This window comes from Carettochelys insculpta, chromosome 2 (genome assembly GCF_033958435.1).
Source record: "Carettochelys insculpta isolate YL-2023 chromosome 2, ASM3395843v1, whole genome shotgun sequence".
NCBI lineage: Eukaryota > Metazoa > Chordata > Testudines > Carettochelyidae > Carettochelys > Carettochelys insculpta.
Genome location: NC_134138.1, coordinates 214,537,100 through 214,560,504, shown reverse-complemented (window position 1 = coordinate 214,560,504; position 23,405 = coordinate 214,537,100). Strand labels below are relative to the sequence as shown.

Sequence of the window (23,405 nt, the reverse complement as noted above, 5' to 3'; positions counted from 1 at the left end):
CCAAAAAAGTCTAGTCTGGATTTGATATTCCATTGCCTGTCCAGGGAATTATCTAGGACTGTCCTGAGTAGCATCATGCTCAACTGAATACACCCTGTTTTAATGCTTTAGATACTTCTTACATTACTACTACCTTTGTTCATTTGGATTGAGGAAACCTATTGAAAAGCTGTGGCTCGGCTACTCAGTGGAGCTGCACCAATATGTAATCTGCTGATGGTCTGCTCTTATAACTCATATGTCCATGGTGCTTTGCTTCTTTGCTTCTTACAGGTTGTACCTCCCTAGTTTGGCATTCTCTGTTCCAGCAATGTCTGGCACAATTTTAGTTAGCCAGACTACTTATCATGGGAATGGTCAAGTTTCCCATGGTCCCATAAAGTTTGTTTACAGTCACCAGTCCTGACTATCAGTGTTCTATGCTGTTATTTACTCTAATTTAACCCTAAACATCTTCTAAGAGCCCAGTAAGGAGTGGAAGTGTTGGTAATACTGCTACATAGTATTGTCCTCTTGTGGTCTGGCAAGTTCTCTCATTCGGCACTAGTCTAGTCCCAAGGATGCCAGGTTAGAGATGTTCAACGTATATTATCTCACCTAACAAAACAAATCAGCAGTCATGTAGTACTTTAAAGACTAACAAAATAGATGATAATAATTGTTAGTCTTTGAAGTGCTACATGACTGCTGATTTGTTCTGTTAAAATACAGACTAACATGGCTACCTCTGTGTTAATATCACATCTAAGGCAAGGTGCTAAGAGAATATTTGTTGAACAACATTTTCATTTTAGGAATCAAACTGGATGTTCATTAGCTCTAAAGTTATGAATGGATTTAGTGCCACTCTCTTTTGGGAATTGGAAGGTATTTCACGGTAATGGACAGGCCAAGAGTTGAAAGGCAAGGAAGAAAATCTTAATACACGTTGGGGGAGATTTTTAACAGTGCTGAAGAGATTTAGGAGCTTACGTACTATTGAAAGAAAATGGGTCATGTGCTCCTCAATCTTAGATGCTTTGGAATATCCCTCTCTCATTATAATGCCCTCTTTTTTTGTTCTGCCGCAGGTTTAGTAAGCTGCTGTACTCTTCCAGTTCTGCCAGTGGGATGAGCTGAAAACTTGGAAATAAATCTGGGTTGTGTGCAGAGCGGTGAAGAGTACTACCATTTTGTCTGCATATTATTTCTACTTGGATTCTTTTCAAGGTTGACAGTCTCAAGATTGGGAATGCAACTCAGATTTTGACTGAGCCTGTGTTAGAATGGCTCTTGAAATAAACTGACCAATCTCAGAAGAGAGAAAAACTGAGGTTTAGTTGGCATGAGAGAAGAGCTAGGGAATTCTTTTGTAAGAGGTCCAAGAACAACCATGAGACCGACGGAGTTAAATGTGGTTAACCATCCACCAGCTCAGAAAGTGTTAGCTTTTCAAGCATCCTGAAAAGCAAAACATCATTAAAGATGGGCTTTTTTTTTTTTGTCTTCACAAACCTGAAAGCAGTTCCTAGGATATGACTTGAGATTCATAAGAATAAATGTTCATGAGGGCATCTATTTTTCTTGATCTCTTCTTGTCTGTAGCCTTTCTTTTCTAACTGCTTCTTCCTTTGTCATCTTTTATTTCCTTTCTTTCACCACTGCAAATGAACTCTGGTGAAAACCTGAAACCCAGAGGTCTCTGCAATAATTGTGGAACTGATACTGTAAACCCTTACTCACATGAGTGGTCTCATTTAAATCATTAGAACTGCTCATATGAATAATGATTTGGAGTATCAGGAAGAGGGAATTAAGAGTGAGAGAAATATACAATACTTGAAAACAGGGAAAACCCTCCTACAGCAATAGATTTCCAATATGAATAGGCTTTTGCCTCACTCTCTCATCCCCAGCACAAGGTACGGTATCAGACTATGGAAAACTTTTCCAACTCATATAACTAGAATAAGGTTGATGCTTACCTGTGGTCTAGACCATTTCTGATAAGCCTCTGATAAGCTCAGCAGCTGGCAGTACTTGAAGAGTACAGACACTTACTAAACCTGAGGCAGAGAACAAGTTCAGTATAATGCTGAAATGCCCTGGGAATTTGACAAATTGTGGGTTTGGGTTAAGAATCTGTTAGTGTAGCCTGCAAAATGGATTCTTCCTAGTAGTAGTAGTAGTAGGCATCCTTCAGTCTGCATAGACTATGGATCGCGCCCTTTATAGTTTCAATTTGAGGACTCTATGTGCATGTAAAACTTCTATATACGTTAGTTTTCAGAGTTAAATTTTGAACTCTTTATTTTTTATGTCACATTAACTACTTCTGTAAGGTACAGAGAACTCTGAATGAAGGCAACTGTGTTTTCCTGAAAAGTGAACCTTACATTTTTGGATGTATGTGATGAAGCAGGTCTTTGCCCACGAAAGCTTATGCTCCAAAATATCTGTTAGTGTATAAGGTGCCACAGGGCTTCTTGTTGTTTTTGAAGATACAGACTAAGTTGGCTACCTCTCTGCAACTATTCATGCTTTGGTGCTTCGAAATATTTGAACCTTGAAGTCTGAATTACGTTAAAATGGGAAAATTCTTGCAACTCTGCATTGTATTTGATTGAAAAAAAAGACATCAACTCCCCTGCTCTGATCAGCAATACCCATAAGGTTGTTTTGTTTGTTTGTTTGTCTGTCCTTTCAACAACAAACTTTTCTTACGTCAGTTTGAACTATTAGTTCTTCTTCAAGTGGTCCCCATGGGTGCTCCACAGTAGGTGTCGGGCTTGCCACGGCGCCGCAGCTCGGAAAATCTTCAGCGGTCTCCGTTGGGTTGCGCATGCACCAATGCGTGTCAGCTCTTCACGCGCTTATGGTCACGTGCGCGATCCGGTCCCCGCCAGTTCCTTCTCAACCGCCAATGGCTGCAGACGGACTCCTCTCCGGCTCGAACGCCCGAGACAGATAAATCTTATTTTTTCTCATGTTAATAGTTTGTAACAGTTCATAGTTAGCAGTTCTATAGTTATTATAGTTAGTTACTCTGTTAAAAGTTGTTAAAAGCTAAAGACTATCTTAGAACTGCAGCGGCCGCCTCCAGACGGGCCCGCTGCTTTTGTTGTCAGCCTTCAAAGGCCAACAGTTATTAACATCACCTAGTAGACTGTTAAGTGTGCTATTAGCACCTAAGGACTCAGAGTTAAGTTTTAACAATGCCATCCCCCAGCTTTAAGAAGTGTGAATCTTGCCAGGAGGCCATGCCTGCTTCGGATGGCCATAGCAGATGCATACGGTGCCTCGGGGAGACGCACGTTCCCCAGAAGTGCTCCCATTGTTCTAAGTTGACTAATAGAGCTAGAAAAGATAGAGAAATGAGGCTGAAGATGCTGCTAGTTGACAAAGCACTTCAGCCTGCTGCATCGGAGACAGCTCATGCGGAGGGCTCTTCAGGATTGCACAAGAGGAAGGCTGCCTCTTTGACCTCCTCTGCGCAGAAGAAAAGAAGAGCCCCGCCTACTCAATCCCTGCCCCTTACTGTTGGGAGCGGGACGAGTGTAACAAAGGGCCCGCGCATGCTGGCTTCCTCCACTGGTAAAGCCACGGCGCATGCAACCACTCAAGGCCCTGCAGTTACCGGGGAGACGGCACCGAGAGCCGTGCGGGCACTAATCAGTTCGGCACCGGCTACTGCGGCACTGATCGAGACTTCCCCAGAGGCACCGGAGACATTGGCACCGAGGACATCGGCACCGAGGATGATGGCACCAAGGACGACGGCACCGGGATCCAAGGCACCAAGGACGACGGCACCAGGATCGACGGCATCGCCGCCAACGGCACCGGGATCCACGGCACCGGCGACGACAGCACCAGCAACAACGGCACCGGGAGCAGTGGAAATCAGCATGACACCTGCTCCGGTACCAAGTTCACCAATAGGACCACCTGAGAGGGTAAAGGCTAAAACGAAGACCAGGCACCGCAGCCCCTCTCCTGAGGTAATTGCGCTGCCTCTGTCACCACGATCACCACCGGAGATTCGATGGGCAGCAACACCTTCAGCCTGCCGCAGACGTCCTTCTCCTTTTCTTTGGAGCCCATCACAGGGATCTGCACGCTTTTCTCCAGCATCTAGCAGGGATCCCTACGAGTCTTCTCGCAGAGGCTCTCCTCGTATGTTGGTATCATCTCGGAGGTCTCGACATTCCAGGCACCACCCTGACATCCTTGGGTCATGGTCCAAGTCTCCATCACCGGGCCCCTGTCCCTGTTGCTACGACCGCCATCATTATGTGGGGCGTCATCATAGGAGGTTGACGTCTCACTATGGATCCCCGTTGACCACTCCTCAACACCACAGTGTTCTGCTTCCACCTGGGGGAACACCACGGGTTCCCCAATCAGAGGCTGGGTCTAAAGACATTGAATCCCACCTCGAAATTCCACAAAGGCAATCACATCAATATGGCCAGGATCCAGAGGAATTGGAGGAGAGATACGATAGTGATGCCTCTTCATCCTCGCCAGACGAGGCCGTGGTCCCTGGAGACATTTCTCCCCCAGATGACCTGAAACAGTTCCAGGAGCTGTTCAAATGGGTAGCCCAATCCCAAGATATTCAAGTGGCGGAGGTGTGGGAGAAACACCACAGACTCCTTAAAAACGTCAGGCCTCCATCTTCTTCTAAAATTGCTATTCCTCTGGACGATGCAATCATGGAGGCAGCCACTAATATATGGCAGACCCCAGCATCCGCTCCTCCTACCAACAAAAGAGCGGACAAAAAGTACTTCGTCCCTGCGAAAGGTATGGAATTTCTATTTAGTCATCCACAGCCAAACTCGCTAGTGGTTGAATCGTCCCAACACAGGTCCAAATCGTCCCAGTACAAATCTGGGGGATTGGACAAGGACATAAAGAAGCTGGATCTTCTGGGTAGAAAAGCCTACTCCTCCTCTACTCTGTTGCTCCGCATGGCCAACTATGCCGCTCATTTGTCGAATCACAATTTCGACAATTATTCCAAGCTTACTGCCCTCATGGACTTCCTTCCAGAGGAAAAAAGGCCAATTCTTAAAGCAATTGTGCAAGAGGGCTACGCGGCTTCTCGAGCAGGCGTGCAGGTTGCACTGGATGTGGCGGACACAGCGGCCCGTGCCATGGCCACTGCAGTGGTAATGCGGAGAGATTCATGGCTTCACACATCCGGCATTCCAAAGGAGTTACAGGTCACAATTGCAGACCTCCCCTTCGACAAAATAAAATTGTTTGCTGAATCGACCGACTCAGTCCTACACTCGAGCAAAGATTCCAGAGCGACACTTCGGACTTTGGGAATATATACCCCACCGTTCAGAAGGAAGAAATTTTATCCTCAGCAACGCCGTTATGGTTACCAACAGCAACGTACCCAATTTCAACGGGGGTATGGTCAGGGACGTCATCAACAAACACATTATAAGGGCCCTAGGCGCCGGCCTCAGCAGGGCAGCACCTCTGCAGGGCAAAGTGCAAGACAGCAAGTTTGACGGGTATGTCGAGGGCCGCTAAGCCAAGACCGTACCTCAGTGCCAATCTCAGTACATGTTCCATCACCGACTCAAGCCATTTTACCCACAATGGAAAAGCATCACGTCGGACAAGTGGGTATTGGAGATCGTAAACACGGGATACACGATCCCCTTCCAGTCTTTACCTCCACCAAATCCTCCCTCCGCACCCATGCTCAGAGACCCCTCTCACCTACCGGAATTAAGGCGGGAGGTGGACCACCTCCTATTCATAGGGGCGGTGGAGAGAGTACCGGAACAATTTCAAGGCAAAGGGTTCTACTCCAGATATTTGCTGACGGAGAAGAAGACAGGAGGGTGGAGACCCATTTTGGATCTATGCGTACTGAACCAGTACCTACGCAAACAGCGCTTCAAAATGACTACGATGGCTTCAATAATCACGGCACTAGACCATGGCGATTGGTTTGCAGCCCTCGACTTACAGGATGCGTATTTTCATATCGCAATTCATCCAGCCCACAGGTGTTTCCTCCGGTTCCTTGTGGGTACAGATCATTTCCAGTACAGAGTCCTCCCATTCGGACTCTCTTCAGCACCCAGAGTCTTCACCAAGACCTTAGCGGTGGTGTCAGCATACCTACACAGACAGGGAGTTTTCATTTTCCCGTACCTGGACGATTGCCTGCTAAAGGGAGCTTCCCGGGAGGAGGCATTACAGATGATACACATCACCACAAACACATTTACCTCACTGGGCCTCATCATCAATTTCTCAAAATCAAAGACCGACCCCATGCAAAATATAGAGTTTATAGGGGCTCGGATAGACTCAGTCACGTCAAGGGTGTATTTACCCGAGGCTCATTTTCGTGCCATCGAATCTCTCGTACAACTACTAACGTACAGCCCCACTGTTCCAGTTCTCACGTGCTTACAACTGTTGGGGCATATGGCAACCACCACGTTTGTGGTGCAAAATGCCAGGCTGCATATGCAAGGATTGCTGCATTGGTTGGCAACCGTATACAAACCCTCAATCCACACCATCCACAAGAGGGTATCACTTACAACAGAGGTACGAAGCTCGCTAACATGGTGGGGAAACCCCAAGAATCTCCTAACAGGGGTGCCCTTCCACCAACTGCAAATTACGGTGTTCATTACAACAGATGCCTCCCATATGGGATGGGGGGCTCACATGGACAACAAAACCACTCAAGGATTATGGTCCCCCGCGGAGAAGACACTGCACATAAACATATTAGAGCTCAGGGCAGTGTTCAATGCGTGCAGGCATTTTCACAATTATCTGCACGGAAAAATAGTCGGCATGAATACCAACAACACCACCACCATGTTTTATATAAACTGACAGGGGGGAGCCAGGTCTCGTACGCTTTGTGCGGAGGTGGTCCGGCTCTGGAACTGGTGCATCGCCAACAATACAACCCTAAAGGCATCATACCTACCGGGGGTCCACAATGTCAAGGCGGACCAACTCAGCAGACACTTTGCGCCCACTCACGAGTGGCAGATCCATCCAGACCTACTCCACCAAGTGTTCTGCAGATGGGGTTTTCCCCAAATCGACTTGTTCGCCACCCGAGAAAACAAGAAGTGTCCCCAGTACTGCTCCAGAAGGGGCATGGGACACGGGTCTTTGGGGGACGCCTTCATGATCCCATAGAAGGGCCCTCTACTTTATGCGTTCCCTCCCACGACACTTATACACAAGGTCTTGGAGAAGACCAGAAGGGAGAAAGCACACATGATACTCATAGTCCCAACCTGGGACCGACAACAGTGGTTCCCATTGCTCTTGCGCATGGCTCAACATCAGCCATTTCCCCTATCAACAGTACCGGACATTCTCTCTCAGGCTCGGGGGTCAATACTGCACCCACACCCGAAGAGACTTCGGCTACAAGCATGGCTAATCCATGGCTAAGCGCCTTAGAGACTATATGCTCAGAGGGAGTACAACAAGTCCTTGAATGTAGTCGGAGAACTTCCACCAGAAAGACTTATCAGCACAAATGGTCGCGTTTTTCCGAATGGTGTTCCTCCAGGCAACTAATACCCCAGGACGCCACCATACCTACGATTCTGGATTATTTGCTACAACTCAAACAAAACGGACTTTCACTATCCTCTATAAAGGTGCATCTAGCGGCTATATCAGCGTTTCGGCATGAAGAGGATGGATCACCCACATTAGCCCATCCTGTTGTCTCGCGTTTCCTAAAGGGGTTGGTGAACCTGTACCCCCCTCGGAAACCAATACGCCGTCATGGAGTTTAGACCTAGTTCTACATACCTTCTCAGGACCGCCCTTTGAACCATTGGCTATGGTCCCCCTCCGACTACTTACCATTAAAACGGCTTTCCTCCTGGCAATCACGTCAGCTCGCAGAGTGAGTGAGCTCGCGGCCATAATGTCCACACCACCCTGTACAATCTTCTCAAAAGAAGCGGTGGTCTTACAGTTACACCCAGCCTTCGTTCCGAAGGTCTTTTCAGATTTTCATATCAACGAACCGATAGTGCTTCCCTCGTTCTATCCTAAGCCTCACAACTCAAATGAAGAGGCACGGTTGCACTTACTTGACATAAGAAGGGCACTGGCCTTCTACATCGATAGAACTAAACCTTTCCGGAAAACGGACAGACTCCTGGTGTCCATTGCATCCAGGTCAAAAGGAGAAGCGCTATCTTCACAGAGGATTTCAAATCACATTGTGTCTTGCATAAGACTGTGTTACGAGATTCGCAAGACTCCTCTGCCAGTTCTGCCAAGAGCCCACTCTACGAGGGTGATGGTGGCATCAACAGCCTTCTTCAAAGGCATCGTGCTGAGAGATATCTGCAGAGCGGCGACGTGGTCTTCCTATGACACCTTCGCCAAGCACTATGCCATGCACAGGATGCTTGATGAGGATACATGCCTGTCGACAGCAGTCCTTTCATGGGCAAGCTGTGCATAAATCGGGTACCCACCTCCTTTTTTGGGGGGGGGTTACTGCTGGGTAGTCACCTACTGTGGAGCACCCATGGGGACCACTCGAAGAAGAAAGAGAAGTTACTCACCTGTGTAGTAACGATGGTTCTTTGAGATGTGTCCCTGTGGGTGCTCCACTACCCACCCGTTCCTCCCCACTTCGGAGCTCTGTTTGTGTGTTTTTCAGGGGCGTCTGGAGCGGTTGATCAGGAACTGGCGGGGACCGGATCGCGTATGTGACTGTAAGCGCGCGAAGAGCCGACACGCATCAGTGCATGCACGACCCGACGAAGACTGCTGAAGATTTTCCGAGCTGTGGCGCTGGGGCGAGCCCGACACCTACTGTGGAGCACCCATGGGGACACATCTTGAAGAACCATCGTTACTACACAGGTGAGTAACTTCTCTGTTTCTAACAAACCCTCGATGAATGATTAAGGTTCCTAATCCCTTAAACCTCTTTGATGTCAAGGAGGACTGTCGCAGATCTCCATTCAGCGATCATTAGGGCTTCTCCATGTTACCCAGCTAGAGTAGTTCCTGTTGAATGACGTTAGAAAGGTGCTGTCACTTTGCTTATCCAAAAGCTAAGTAAAAGGCTTATTGACCTCCAAAACCAATACTGCTAAAACAGTCATCAAACAAGAAGACAAGCTCAAAGCAGTGAGGTCTGATGTGAGAACTTGTTCCTGGTGCATTGGACAGCCAATCTATGGCTCCTTGTCATCTGAACGTGGGTTTTGAATTCAGTGGGATTTAAAAGAATTCAGAACCTCAGAGGAAACATGTAGCACCTCACATGATGGACCCCAAGGCTGCATCTACACTAGTCCCCTCTTTTCAAAAGGGGCATAGTAATAAACAAGTTGGGAAGTTGCTAATGAGGCACTTCCATGAATATGCAGCACCTCATTAGCATAATTGCAGCTGTACGTGATTTGAAAGTACCACTTTTGAATTGCACGCTGCCCGTGTAGACGGGGGCCTTTCGAAAGGACCCCCCAGACTTCAAAAGCCCCTTCTTCCTAAAACCAAATAGGAAGAAGGTTTGGGGGGGTCCTTTTGAAAGGCCCCCATCTATACATGTGGAACACGATTCAAAAGAGATGTTTCAAATTGCACGCAGCCACCATTATGCTAATGAGGCACTGCATATTCGTGGCAGCACCTCATTAGCATCTTTGCAACTCTCTCGTTACCATGGCCCTTCCAAAAGGAAGTGGCTAGTGTAGATGTAGCCCAGGTGATTTTGCTATGGCGAGGCATGGCATCTTCATGCGTGTAATCTCAGTTTTTAAAGTCTAAAATCACCTCACAGTTTCCCTCCCATCCCTGGCTTTCTTCTCAGGCATCTGGGCCCCTCATACCACATGATTGTTGGGATTAAGGTTTGTGGTGCTGCATTAGTGACTCTGAGAAGGAGTACAATACAGTTTACATCTTCTGCAAAGCTTTCAGTAGAATATGCACAAAAATGCTGTCTTGGTAGAAACCCAGATTGGAGCCTTCTGTTTGTTATTAGCAACATTTGCTTTCAGTTCAACACCATTTTTTTCAGGAAAAACAAACCTGAAAACAATAACTCTCGTTCATTGACATAAACCGGCTGTCTGTTCCTTGAGGGACCTGGGCTGATGAACACCAGGGAAAAACTATTTTATTTGCAATGTAAAGAATTTTAGCCTGTGGAGATTTTTAGTTCAACAGCAGTAAAGGTAGGAATAGCAACCACTGAGGCTGTTAAAGCTTACATTCCCTCCCTCTTTTTTCCCAGTCCCTTGAGTCATAATTAAAACTCCAGAAAGTGAGAAGCTGTTACCAACACTAACAGAGAATTTATAACAGGATCTTGCATTTACCAACTTTTGTGCTTTATTTTATTTTATTTGTATAGGTCATGCTGAAATTTTATTTTCCTATTTGGTTTACAAAGGACTTTTCTGAATGTGAAACTTTCATTATGAGTTGACAGTTGCACAATTATAACAATTATGGAAACAAATGCCTTGTTTAGCAACTGGATAGTAATTATCTCCTATTGATACAATTACACTCTCTAATGGGATGTGAACTTAGCACCTATAAGCTGAAAAAGCCAGAACAGGTCTCTTGTGTTTTGGACTGCTTATACTGCCTTTTCTTCAGTAGATAAACTGGACTCACAGATGAGTTAACTTCCCACCTTCTGGGGATTAGATTAGATCCCACCTTCTGGGGATTAGAAGGAACAGTTTTGTAATATTTATACAGCAATTTTCAAAGTGCTTTACCGACTTCAGGCATAATTCTGAAATCCTTACTCAGTCCTTACTCAGACAACACTCCTAATGCATTCAGGGAGTAAACACTCACTATGGAGATCAGGATGTGGTAATCTCTAGGCACTGTAGTCTCTACAGTGTATTTAGCACAAAACCCCTATTCCTATAGAAAGCGTCTTTTGATAACCTTAGGTGATCTGAATGTGTGTTTTGTGCCTCATCTGAAAGAAGGAATCGCTACCAGCACAATGCATCTTATATTTGCTGCTGAGGGTATTGAATCAGTTTGCAGGTTTTTGTGACAGTGTCCTGGACACTGAAGCCTGTTTTAAGTAACTGCACATGGAATTCACAAAAAGCAGTTGATCAAGAGAAGAAGCCCTCCAACAAAGGTCAAGTATTCTCCATGGACCAGATTCTTGGGGTCACTAGATTTACTTGTCACTGAATAAACAACACAAGGTTAACTTACACTGTCCAGAGTAACTTCCTGGAAAATACTCTGCTGTAGGTATTTACATCACTGCCATCACCAATTGAATTGCCACTTCACACAACACTTAGCATCTCCTTCTGTCTTTTTAAATATATGGAGATACACATCTCATAGAGCTGGAAGGGACCTCGGAAGGTTATTGTGTCCAGTCCCCTGCCCTCTTGGCAGAACCAAACACCATCTCTTTTTTTTTAATCTATTTACCCCAGATCCCTAAATGATTCCTTCAAGGATGAGCTCACAATCCTGGGTTTAAGCAGGCCAATACTCAAACCACAGAGCTATCCCTCCCACCCTGTTCAAATACTGGCTAAACCAAACTTTGCTTTGAGAGCTGTGTCAAATGCAGCCCAGATTGGAATAATGGGTAAGAGTTGAGGAAACTTTTACTTTTACGTAATAATAAACCATAGGCTTTTGTTACTGCCACTGTCATTGTTCTTTATAGCTACTTGGCTTGTGTCTCTTTTTCTCCCTTACTTGTCTCTGAGGTAACCTCTCTTAGTTCAGTTTCATTTGGGCTCAAAATGAAATTTTGCCTATTAGGGGAGTGAAAGTTGTGGGACGCACAAGCTTGAAAGGGTTTTAGGCATACCGAGGACGACCATATTGCCCTGTCCCAAATGTGGGCCAGGGAGATATGGGGGGTGGGGCAACTCCTCCCAGCCCCAGGGAGCTGGGAAGGAGGCAACAGCCACCTGCCCTTCCTGAGCCCCAGGCTGCGGCAGCCCCGAATGCTCCTGGGAGCCCTGAGAAACTGGCAGGGACGGGGCAGCCTTGGCACTTCCCTCCCACCTTCCCCCAGCCCCAAGGAAACAGCAAGGATGGGGCTGCCACTCATGCTCCCCCTGCTTCCCCGAGTCCAGGGGAAGGGGAAAGTAGGCTAACCTGTGCACTTGCTATTCTCCATCCAGCAGCTGCACAGCCGCTGGCGGAAAATACAGGACCATTAGGCCCTTTTCCAGTAAGTAGCGACGCCTTTTTGGGGTCCCAAATACAGGATCATCCAGCCAAAAATGGGATGGATGGTCACCTTAGGCATACCTGAGAATAAATAGGTCACAGCAGCTTTTGTCCTGTCTACTGTGAACTCTCTTAAACATTGCAGTCGCAAAGTTTAAACCAGCCATCCCATGCTTCCTGTTTTTATGTTTCTGTGCAAGATATAGCTCATGGTGAGACAAGCGTTCTCTTCGTCTTACTGTAAAACCTCTTGCCACTGGATGGAACCACACTCATTGATAGTAATGCACCACATTCTTGAAAAGAAGCTTTAATCTTTGGAAAGTACTTCAGCAGCTGCCTTCATAATAGTATGTCTAGGTGTGACTGCGCTCCAGGAAGACACTGAATGTAGAGTAATAGGGAAAGCTAATTTTATTTTTATTAGAAAGGAGGCAATTTACGGGGCTTGATCCCCTTCATAAAGTGGGAATTATTCAGGGCTATGTAAACAAACCAGTTACAATGTACAAAACAGTTAATTCGCTACTGAATAGGAAAGGACACAAGCCCTTGTTTTTGAAACAATGCAAATTTTTGTTATTGTTCTATTTTACTCATCTACTATATATTTTAGAATGTTTGTCTGTTGGATCAAGAGCTACTCCTAAACAATAAGGCAGCATCTACACTAGCAAGTTCTTCCGAAAAATTTTTCAAAAGAAGGGATCTCTTTCAAAAGAGCCCACAGAGCATCAACACCCAATAAACATTCTTTTGGAAGTAAATCGAAAGAATGTGGTGTTCCTTTCAAAATCACTCTTCCGGTCCTGTTTCAGGAAGAGTGCCCCCTTCAAAAGAAACTGTGTAGAAGCTCCACAGGGCCCTGCTTGTGAAAGAGCAGTCCTCATTTTCGATCCTTGGCTTGTTCCTTTGAAAGAATGGGGGCTGTGTGGATGCTCTCTTTGGAAAGATTAGATCACTCTTTTGATCCACTTTTTTGTGTGGATGCACTCTTTTTCGAAAGAAATTCTTTCAGAAGCGATCTTCTGGAAGAGCGTCTTTTGAAAGATCTCTGTAGTGTAGACATAGCCTAAGAGTTAGGACCACTAAATTCAATATACAGCTTCTTCTTACCATAACTTAAAACAACGTAAGGGTTTGGTTGTGCCAGGAAAAAGGGATGTGTCTGGAATGGGATTGCTTCTCATAAACACCCAGAACAGAGACAGAATCAACAAGTCAAGTACAGTCCTCAAGACTGACATAGCTGAGCCAATGTTAAAAGAGACTGAACCAAGATGAGCCAGAAACATAGGATGAACCTGGAATAGGATTGATTTTCAATAAATCTTACAGAAGAGAGATAAAATGGAGAAATTTAAAGTAGCACTCCATTTTGACTGTAGCATTTTTAAAAAATCATAGAAAATGTTATGAGTTTATAGAGAGGAAGGGAAAAAATACACTTGATGGAATTCTCATTTTAAAATGTACTAAACATAAAATGTTACCAATGCCCTTTTTAAAGGCATCTAAAAATATTTAACTTCATAAAAATAGCAGTGCATTTTAAAAAGATACTATCATTTAAATAAGGCATGTATTTATCCTTTTATTTTCCGAAAAAACAAAATCTTAATTGAGTTAAGGACTCGAACAACACTGGTAAATCTGCTAGTGTTCAATAAAATACATTTGGCCATTTTTTAAATGAGAGCAAACCTAAGTTACTTGTTTTCAGATTCTTTCTTGTTTTCCTGTAATTCATTTATTTTAATTTCAAAATGCCGTAGCCTAATATTCAACTATGGCATCTCAGGAGGTTTTTAACACAATAACCTGGAGGGCAGCTTGGAAAGAGGCATCCTGTCAAATATTCCTTCAGTGATTTCTCTGGAACGACACAATGCACTTGTTCCTAAAGACGCAGTAGGAGCCAAATAAATAGTCATACAAAATGAAGGACAGGTCTTTAAAAAGTGTTTTCAGAGCCTTCTCCTGCCCCACTTAAATCAAAGACTGTTTGGAATTGATTCCAATGGAAGAATCTACTGAAGTGTTCAGGATAGTAACAATGAACCAGAGCTGTTCTTTCTTGATTGTAAACTTTTGGGAATGGGAATGTTTTTCATATGTCTGCACAACAAGGTCTTGACCTGGATTGGATCCTTTAGGCACTGCAATAATATAAATGATAATAAACAAGCTAGTGTACATCTGGAGTAACTCTTCAAATGCCAGTGGTGTTACTTTAGTGTTAGATCCGAACAGGGGCTCTTTTTTCCCTGTAAGATACCAAGCACATTCGTAGCCATGTATAAATAATAAGAAATAGATCAATATATCATTTACAGTTTTCATCCAGTTCCTTAATAGTATATTTTTGGGAAGCTTTCCTTTTTTTCTGTTTCAGTGAAGGTTAAAGCAAATTTAAATCCACTCATGCAAACCCTTGCATCAGAATTTAAATACAATCTGTGCAAGCTCTTTAAGTATTGCTGATATTACAACACCTTTCCTAGCAGTCTCCTATGTCAGTAGCATTTTCCATGTTCTTCAGTGCTGTTCATGAACATTCATCTGAGATTGCTTGTACTTTTCATTTGCATGTCCTGCAATGGGATGGTGCTTGGATTGACATTCCAATGTCTTCATTAGTCAGTACAGTAAAGTTTTGGAATTGCCAGATGATGCTTTCTTTTTGCACTGGGGCTTAGTGTGTATGTCTGCCTCATGTTCTATTTTATGCACCATTTAGCCTCATATAAGTCCAGACTGAGGCTGGCCCTTACAAGGGTATGCAGTGGTGAGGGAGTGGAAAAGGCGCCTCTCTATTCTTTGCACAGCCTGTGATAAAAGCCAGACACAGCTGCAGCCCTAACACTGGAGACGTGTCCACTCCCATTTGTACTAAGGGAGGTGCGGAATTCCAAAGTAGACAAGGAACAAGTGAGGCTATGGCCTCACTCCATGAACCAAAGGGAGGATGTTGCACTATTTGAAAGGAGACACTCTCCAAAAGGCAATGCAGCTCTGCACTGCCTTTTACTATGGGATGAGCTTCAGTGACGCAATTGAACCTGAAGATGGTAGAATAGTTTTCAAGCTATGAAAGTCCATCTCATCACTTGAACTTTTTACCTCTGGTTAGGTGCCCGTTAAATGAAGGGAATTAAAATTCCAAGGAGTGTAGAGTTATCCTTAATGATTACTGTATATTCCCCAATAACCAGAATGGAAGAGTGTGCGATGGAGTGATGCCCCTCAGATAAGCTGAGTGTGCAAGGTGCCTTTCCAGGATGATGAAATGTGCAAGGAAATGCTTTGAGATATGTACAAAGGTTTGCTCTGTTTTGAGACTACACGCCAGAAGAAGGCAGGGCACAAACATGAAGAGACATAAAAACAAACAAACAACCCCCCTTCTCTCTCTTAACTCAAAGGACCACTTTTTTTTTTTTTTTTTTTTTTTTGTCATTCATGTGGTTTTGCAGTACCTCTAGTCTACTGGATCAGAAAGGAAGTGAAAAAGAGAAGTGTCGGTGGCACCTTCCTGCTGCAGATTTCTCTGGCTATTTAGCTGCTGTTGTCTCCCAACATACTGCAGAAACACTAGGCCTGCTCTTCAGAGCCACACAAGAAGCTGGCTTCCCCAAGTCAGGCAGGCTTGAGCTTGCTGTCTGGTTGCTTTTGATAATATTACCGAGAATCATCCTGAAAGTGGCTGTAGATCAGGGTGGTCAAACTGTGCAGCTCTTTTACAGTTAATGTGCAGCTCTCAGTCCTGCCCCAACTCAAAACTCTCTCTCCCACTCTCCATGTATCAGACTGAGTGGAGGGGAGGGAGCTCCAGATCTCTACCTTACAGCAGGACAATGAGGTGCCAGCTTTCGCCCAGCGGGGCGGGGTGGAAGGGGAACTCAGGGCTTCAATGATGCAGGGTGCACCTGTGGGGGCTCAAGGCTTTAGCAGAGCAGGGCAAAGCAGGCATCTCCCAAGTTTCTGGAGCCCTGACTCCTGGTACGCATGCCCTGGCTTTCAAATTTCTGAGATTGTCATAGGCAGCTTCGCAGGCCAGTAAGTTTGGCTACTCCAGCTATAAATAATGGAATTTTGTGCTTTCCAAAGGAAGGAGAGATTTAGTAAAGGGATTCATTTTTTTTCAGTGCTGTTGATAGTTAACTAGCCTAGCAGAAAGCAAGCCATTAGAACATGGAGAAGGCATTATTGCCGTGCATGTTGCAAACAAAGCATTAGAATGAACTGAATTTGCTCTTTGGTCACCTTATATTAATGTGGCTTCACGTATTCAGGTGTTGAAGTTTCTTTCTCTTTTTCTATAGTATTTTATATCAGTGAGATTATTTTTCTTTGTCAAATTTTAAGTAGTGAGTTAACAACACAACTGAATGGCGAAAAAAGTCTAAAAGGAAGGACAGAGAATTTTTCATCTATACCTTGAAACAATTATGGGAAGCACAGCCTTTGTCTTACAATACAAGGACCTGCTCCATTAAAGCAGACCATCTAGCCTGACCTTCCACATGGGATGCACCACTAAACATCACCAGCCATCCCCGCACTAACTCCAACAATCAGGACTAGACCAAAGCATTATAGCCCTCAAGAAAATAAACTATTGTGTACCAAAGTGAGAGAACAGGAGGGACCAAACTGCCCCACTTGCTAAGGCCCCTGCGGTGGCAGATAATTGGTCAAGTGATATATACCCAGATCACCCTAGCAAGTGGCCATATCCCATGCTTCAGCAGAAGGCAACCCCTCAAGGTCCCTGCCAATCTGACTTTGGGGGAAGTTCCTTCCCAACCTTGAAGTGCCTTTTGACTTGAACGAAAGCGGGACTGATACCTTTAAAAAGTAGTAGAAATCATTATCCTTTTTATAATACAACCATTGTATTATTGTATTGGTGAATAGCTAGATGAAGGCTCCAGACCATGTCCTGCTGTAAATATAAATCTCGCTAGTAAGGGCTCATGAAACCATTGTGCCAGAGGTGACCATGAAAGCTCTGGTGCTGCTAAGATTGACCACCCAGCAGGGACAACCACGGAGCCTGTGACCACTGCTGTGCCCTTTAACAGCTCAGCCTCCATAACATCCCAGCTCTAGCTGAGTGCGTGTGCCCTTAGTCTACTTCTTTTGGGGAGTCTATTGCTGCTGTTGGTTTTTAACTGCAAGTGCATTGACCTTGGCCGTGTCTGATTTCCGCTCAGCAGCAGAGGGGGGTAGAAAGGGTCCTTGTCTCTTCTCCCCCATGGACACCTTTATTTTTATTAATTATTAATATTCTCATACTGCCTAGTCCCTGACCAGGACATCAATGTGCTAAACCTGTTCAGAGCTAGATACAACCTGTTTTTAGATATAGTACTGTGTATGAAATCACTGTTCGCGTCTTAACTCCTGTAGTCTGAGTGAGAAGGGAGCACTGAGTCCATGTGTTTAAGCTATTTGAAGGGCCAGAGAAGAAGAGCTATATATATATCAGAACTGATGTTCTAGAACTCAGAAAAGAGTTGCCCTCTTCATTCAGAAAGACAGCAGTGAAAACACAGGAAATGAGCTGACGGTCAGGTGAGGAAGTGAAAACCGGAAAAAGGTTCCTGTTCTTCGTAGTCTATTTGGGGAGGGCCCTGTCGAATGCCTACCACACTGCCTCATCTATCTACCTTACTCCTTCATGAACAGAGGCCAGGTCTACACTAAAGAGGAAGGTCAAACTAAGATATGGAACTCCAGCTATGTTAATTATGTAGCTGAGGTCCATGTACCTTAGCATGAGTTTCTGTGTCATCTCCTCTGCAGGAGGTTAACTGGAGCAAACACTCCCTTCAACTTCTCTTATTCCTCATAAGGGCAGCAGTACCAGTGCTGTTGGGGGCACCCTGTGAGTGCAATTTAGTATGTCCCTAAAATGACCTGTAGAAGATCAACCGTGGCAGCTTTGATCTTCCCGAGTCAAGCTGCCCCCAGATATTCCACTTTTTCCAGCTTGCATAGCACAAATAAGGCTGTACAAAAATCCATATTTTCAGGACCTACATAAATTTTCACCAGTTCAAATGACCAAATTGAGCTGAACAGTTTTGCCTTGTCTTAGCTAATCATGTATTTCACAATGCACATTCTTTTTTCTTCTTTAAAGTTCCAGCTGCTTTAGCACGATACATCAAAAATCTCATCTAAAAGTTTCTGGCCCTTGTGATTATAGAGTAGAGCTCCAAAATTTAAACTCCAAAAGACTCAAATATGAGAAGACAAACAAGAAAAATTAAGAATTAGAAAAGCCTCACAATTTTTAATTAGTTTCCTCATTTTGGGGGACTTCTCACTAGTGATTTTTGAACACTTGGGATCAACAATACTACGTAATTCAGAGTACTCTGAATCAAAAAAGTTAGCGAAAGAAAAGGCACAGTAGGTCCTTACAGGTGAGTGCTTACCATATAACAAAATAGCAGATTGTTTCAAATACCCAAAAATTCTTACTTGACAAAATATTCATAAATAGGAGTTGCCAGATCCTGCTGCAATATCCTAAAAAAATATACTCTAATGTCCAAAACTGCATTATGAAAAACATCTACAACTTTTTGAATATATATTTAAAAAGGTGAAATGCCCAACCTCTTTTAAAGCGATGATTGGTCGAGGGAGGGAGAGTCATGAATTTCACAAACTATCAGTTTTCAAAGTAACTGCATTAATAAGTGACTCAACAGGAATTTTTATTCAGAAGACTGTATGGAAGAAATCTTTGTGCATTTTCATTATACTGAAGATTGAATATAACAGAAAGAAAGTAGTTGCCTTTAATTACTTGAAAGCAGGTAAACTGTTACAAAGAAAATTCCTAAACCGGTTTTAATTTTTACTGTGCTCCGATTTGTCACATCTGTTCTGATTTTACATTTGAAATGTAAAGTCACAACTAAGTTAAGTAGCAATTTATACTTTACTGTTATTGTGCCTCAGCCTTCAGGCCTTACTCCCAAGAAATGCTTATTGCTTCATTAAGAACTGTACACTGAATACTACAAAGCTTTATTTCCACTGAAATATTTTCCTTTGGTGTTTGCAGCCACATATGCATGATGATGTTGCCTGGGAACCAGCAAATGAAATTATTTTTGTTTACCATTGTTTAATATTAAAAAATTGTTGTGCTCTCAGGCAAGATTTGTGTTTTAAAACAATGTGGCTACGTCTACACGTGCAGCCAACATCGAAATAGTCTATTTCGATGAATAACGTCTACACGTCCTCCAGGGCCGGCAACGTCGATGTTCAACTTCGACGTTGCTCAGCCCAACATCGAAATAGGCGCAGCGAGGGAACGTCTACACGTCAAAGTAGCACACATCGAAATAGGGATGCCAGGCACAGCTGTAGACAGGGTCACAGGGCGGACTCAACAGCCAGCCGCTCCCTTAAAGGGCCCCTCCCAGACACAGTTGCACTAAACAACACAAGATCCACAGAGCTGACAACTGGTTGCAGACCCTGTGCCTGCAGCATAGATCCCCAGCTGCCGCAGAAGCAGCCAGAAGCCCTGGGCTAAGGGCTGCTGCCCACGGTGACCATAGAGCCCCGCAGGGGCTGGAGAGAAAGCATCTCTCAACCCCCCAGCTGATGGCCGCCATGGAGGACCCAGCAATTTCGACGTTGCGGGACGCGGATCGTCTACACGGTCCCTACTTCGACGTTGAACGTCGAAGTAGGGCGCTATTCCTATCTCCTCATGAGGTTAGCGACTTCGACGTCTCGCCGCCTAACGTCGAAGTTAACTTCGAAATAGCGCCCGACGCGTGTAGACGCGACGGGCGCTATTTCGAAGTTGGTGCCACTACTTCGAAGTAGCGTGCACGTGTAGACGCAGCTTGTGAGTTTAACCTTAATAAAAACTAAAAACTCAAGCACTGGACCAACGGCAATTTTCCCTGTTTTGATGTACTTATAATATGGGATATTCAACGTAACCTTGCAAGTAATATTTACTATGCAATACCTATAATAATTCTATTTCTAATTAACAAATGAAGAGAAAAAATCAAGCAAGCATGGAGCTAGCAAGCATGGAGTTTTCTCTAAAAACTTTAAAAAAAAACACTTTGGGTGCATCTACACTAGCTAGCTACTTCGAAGTAGCTGGCACAACATCGCACTATTTCGACGTTGAAATCAATGTTAGGCGGTGAGACGTCAAAATTGCTATTCCTATCTGAGGATGGGAATAGTGCCCTACTTTGACGTTCAACATTGAAGTAGGGTGTGTGTAGATGATCCGCATCCCGCTACATCAAAATAGCAGGGTCCTCCATGACGACCATCAGCTGAGGGGTTGAGAGATGCTCTGTCCAGACCCTGTGGGGCTCTATGGTCACTGTGTGCAGCAGCCGTTAGCCCCATGCTTCTGGCTGCTGCTGCTGCTGCTGCTGGGTGTCCATGCTGCATGCATGGGGTCTACAATCAGTTGTCGGCTCTGCGGACCTTGTGCTGTGCAGGCTGAGTGTGCCTGGGAGGGGCCCTTTAAGGGAGCGGCTTGCTGTTGCCCCAGAAGTGCTAGTCCACCCTGTGACCCTGCCCTCAGGCTTTCCTACCCCCCTTATTCCAATCGGGGCTGCTCTTGTGTGTAGACGCTCCCCTGCGGGGCCCATTTCGATGCAGCACTTTCCTACACGGCACCAGCCCTGGAGGATGTATGGACGCTACGCATCAAAATAGCCTATTTTGATTTCACTACGTCGAAATAAGCTATTTCAACGTAGTGCCCCAGTGTAGACGTAGCCTTTGTCTTTAACTTTGCCACCTAGCACAGCACACCTCCTGCTGCCAAAAAGTGGACAGACAATCCAGTTTACTGCTTCCATATGCATGTGCACACATATGCACACATGCCAGCAAAAAACCCATAAGCAGTCCAGTTCACTGTGCTAGGGAGCCAAAGGAGGTACTGTAGAGAGAGAGTTTAAACTCTTTTTAAGTTAATTCTCCACTGACTGAGTTTCTCTGATGGATGGATGTTGGCCTCTTATGCTGATGTTTTCTCCTTTGCCAATACTTATGTAATAGAAGAGCCAAATATCCTGGTTTGAAAGAACAGAAAAAAAAATGATTAGGTTATTTTCAGGGATGATGACAATAGTTAACATTAAGCAGTTGTGTGAAGAAGAGGGAAAAGAGGTGCACAAAGAAAATTAGTTGCTGAATGACATTATTTTGTTTTTGTTGTTAGAATTCTGTATTTGCTTGGTTTGGGGGTTTTTTTCAGTTACTTGGAAAAACAGGACTGGCATTGGAAAACAAAATTGTCTTCTAACAAATATATATCAACTTGTGCCAGGGAAATTTGTGGGGAAGCAAAATAATGAATGACCCAACCCTGCAACCCTTCCCTCCTCCCATTTACTCACTCACATAATTAGTGGATTACTCAAATGTTTCAGTGTTACTCAACCCAAGAAAAGGCAATGGAATTGGACCCTGGGGGCAGGTCCTAGTAACTCTAGTCTGGCCTGTACTTAAAACTTAGCTCAGTGTTGTTATGACTTTCCACAAATTGATATCCCTGAGTACCATAGCAATGCCAAACTAACCCCAGGAATAGACACAGCTAAATCAGTGAAATGGAATTACACTTCTCTCCTCCTAATGCTTGGGGAGATGGTCTTCATATATGGATGGAAAAACCCCTTCCTTCATTGTGCGCTATGTCTACACTATGGCCGTTTCTACACATGCCACTTTCTGCAAAAGTGGCATGCTAATAAATGGCCCGAAATATGCTAACGAGGTGTGGATGCGAATTCCCTGCACATCATTATCATAAGGCCGCGTGAATTGGAGTCTGGAAGACGTTCTTCAAGACTCCAAAACGCCGTTTAGAAGCACGGCCCCCGGGGAGTCTTCCGGAAGGAAGTCCTTCTTCTGGAGGCCCCTTCTTCCCAAAAATTTTTGGGCCTATGAGATTATGTTGGAATAATCATAGTGCTGTAGTTATTATGCCTCTATAGTCCCCAGAGTGTAGACATTACCTTTTACATGTATGTTTAACTTTATTCACAAATTATAGGGTGGCTTCCCACTTGAGTACACTTCAGTTCCCATGTAAGTGTTCAGTGTCTCAGTAAGAGTTAGTGAAGTTGGTAAAGAACGCTGCTATCGTCACAAGACCAAACTCTGTGAGAATATGGGACAGTCATCTGACAAACGTTTTATTCTTTTTTTGGTGTGTTTTTTTCTCTACCAACCTAGTCATTTGTAACAATAGAAATAATAAAAACAAAAGCAAAACAGAATTTAATTGGCACCTTGTTTGTGGAAACCAATGCATAGCAAAATTCTTTTTTTTTCTTTTTGTTTTCACTTATTAAAGAAGCAAAACTCACTATAAAATCTGATTTGTATGAAATTATGTAGACATATAAATGTTAGGAACTAAGGGCAGGTCTACACTACAGGGAAAGGTTGAATTAAGATACACTTATTGCTCGTTAAACAAGTACTTTACTAAGGAGCATTTGCTTAAATGAGAGACACCTTTACTTACCTTCGTTCACTCTATGAGTGAACTCCCTCGCTAATACGAGGTTAATCCCCTCCCCCGGCTCCAACCTGCCCTAGTCTGACCCCCCGCCAACCACGCGGCCCCAACCCGCGGCAGCCTGACACCCCCCCACCAGCCCTGCGGCAGGCAACCCCCCCCCACAGCTCATGGCAGCCTGATCCCCCCCATACCTCTGCCAGCCCCGTGGCAGCCTTATTCCCCCCTGCCCTCCACCAGCCCCACAGCAGCACCATGCCCCTGCCCTCTGCTGCCCCTCGGCAGCCCAAACCCCTGCCCTTCACCACCCCTTGGCAGCCTGATCCCCCTGCCCTCTGCCAGCCCCACGGCAGCCTGATCCCCTGCCCTCCATTGGCCCCACGGCAGCACGATCCCCCTGCCCTCCTCTGCCCCGCGGAAGCCTGATTTCCACCCCCCCTCCACCAGCCCCATAGACTGGCCCCGCAACAGCCTGACCTGCGCCTCCCCGCCCTGCCAGCCTGATAGACCTAACCCACCAGCCTGGCCGCCTCCCCCCCGCCCCCGCCAGACCGCACACCCAACCTTCAGCAGCCTGACCCCCGCCACCAGTCCTGCGGATCCAACCAGCCATCAGGTTTAACCCTCTCTCCCACTCATGGCC

At 45.0% G+C, this 23,405-nt stretch overlaps 1 protein-coding gene across 7 annotated transcripts in view; it reads left to right on the top strand.

Moving 5' to 3' along the window:
- Nucleotides 1–23,405, top strand: part of CREB5 (cAMP responsive element binding protein 5) — a 373,995-nt gene that overhangs the window by 189,024 nt on the left and 161,566 nt on the right. Inside the window, exon 1 of one of the 7 annotated variants that reach the window (XM_074984568.1) lies at nt 8,830–8,886. The exons of the other annotated variants lie outside the window; for them this stretch is intronic. Within the exon in view, the coding sequence (XP_074840669.1) occupies nt 8,849–8,886 (38 nt within the window). The 5' untranslated portion in view covers nt 8,830–8,848. Of the gene's footprint in view, nt 1–8,829; nt 8,887–23,405 lie in introns of those variants that run through there. 7 annotated transcript variants of the gene reach the window in all.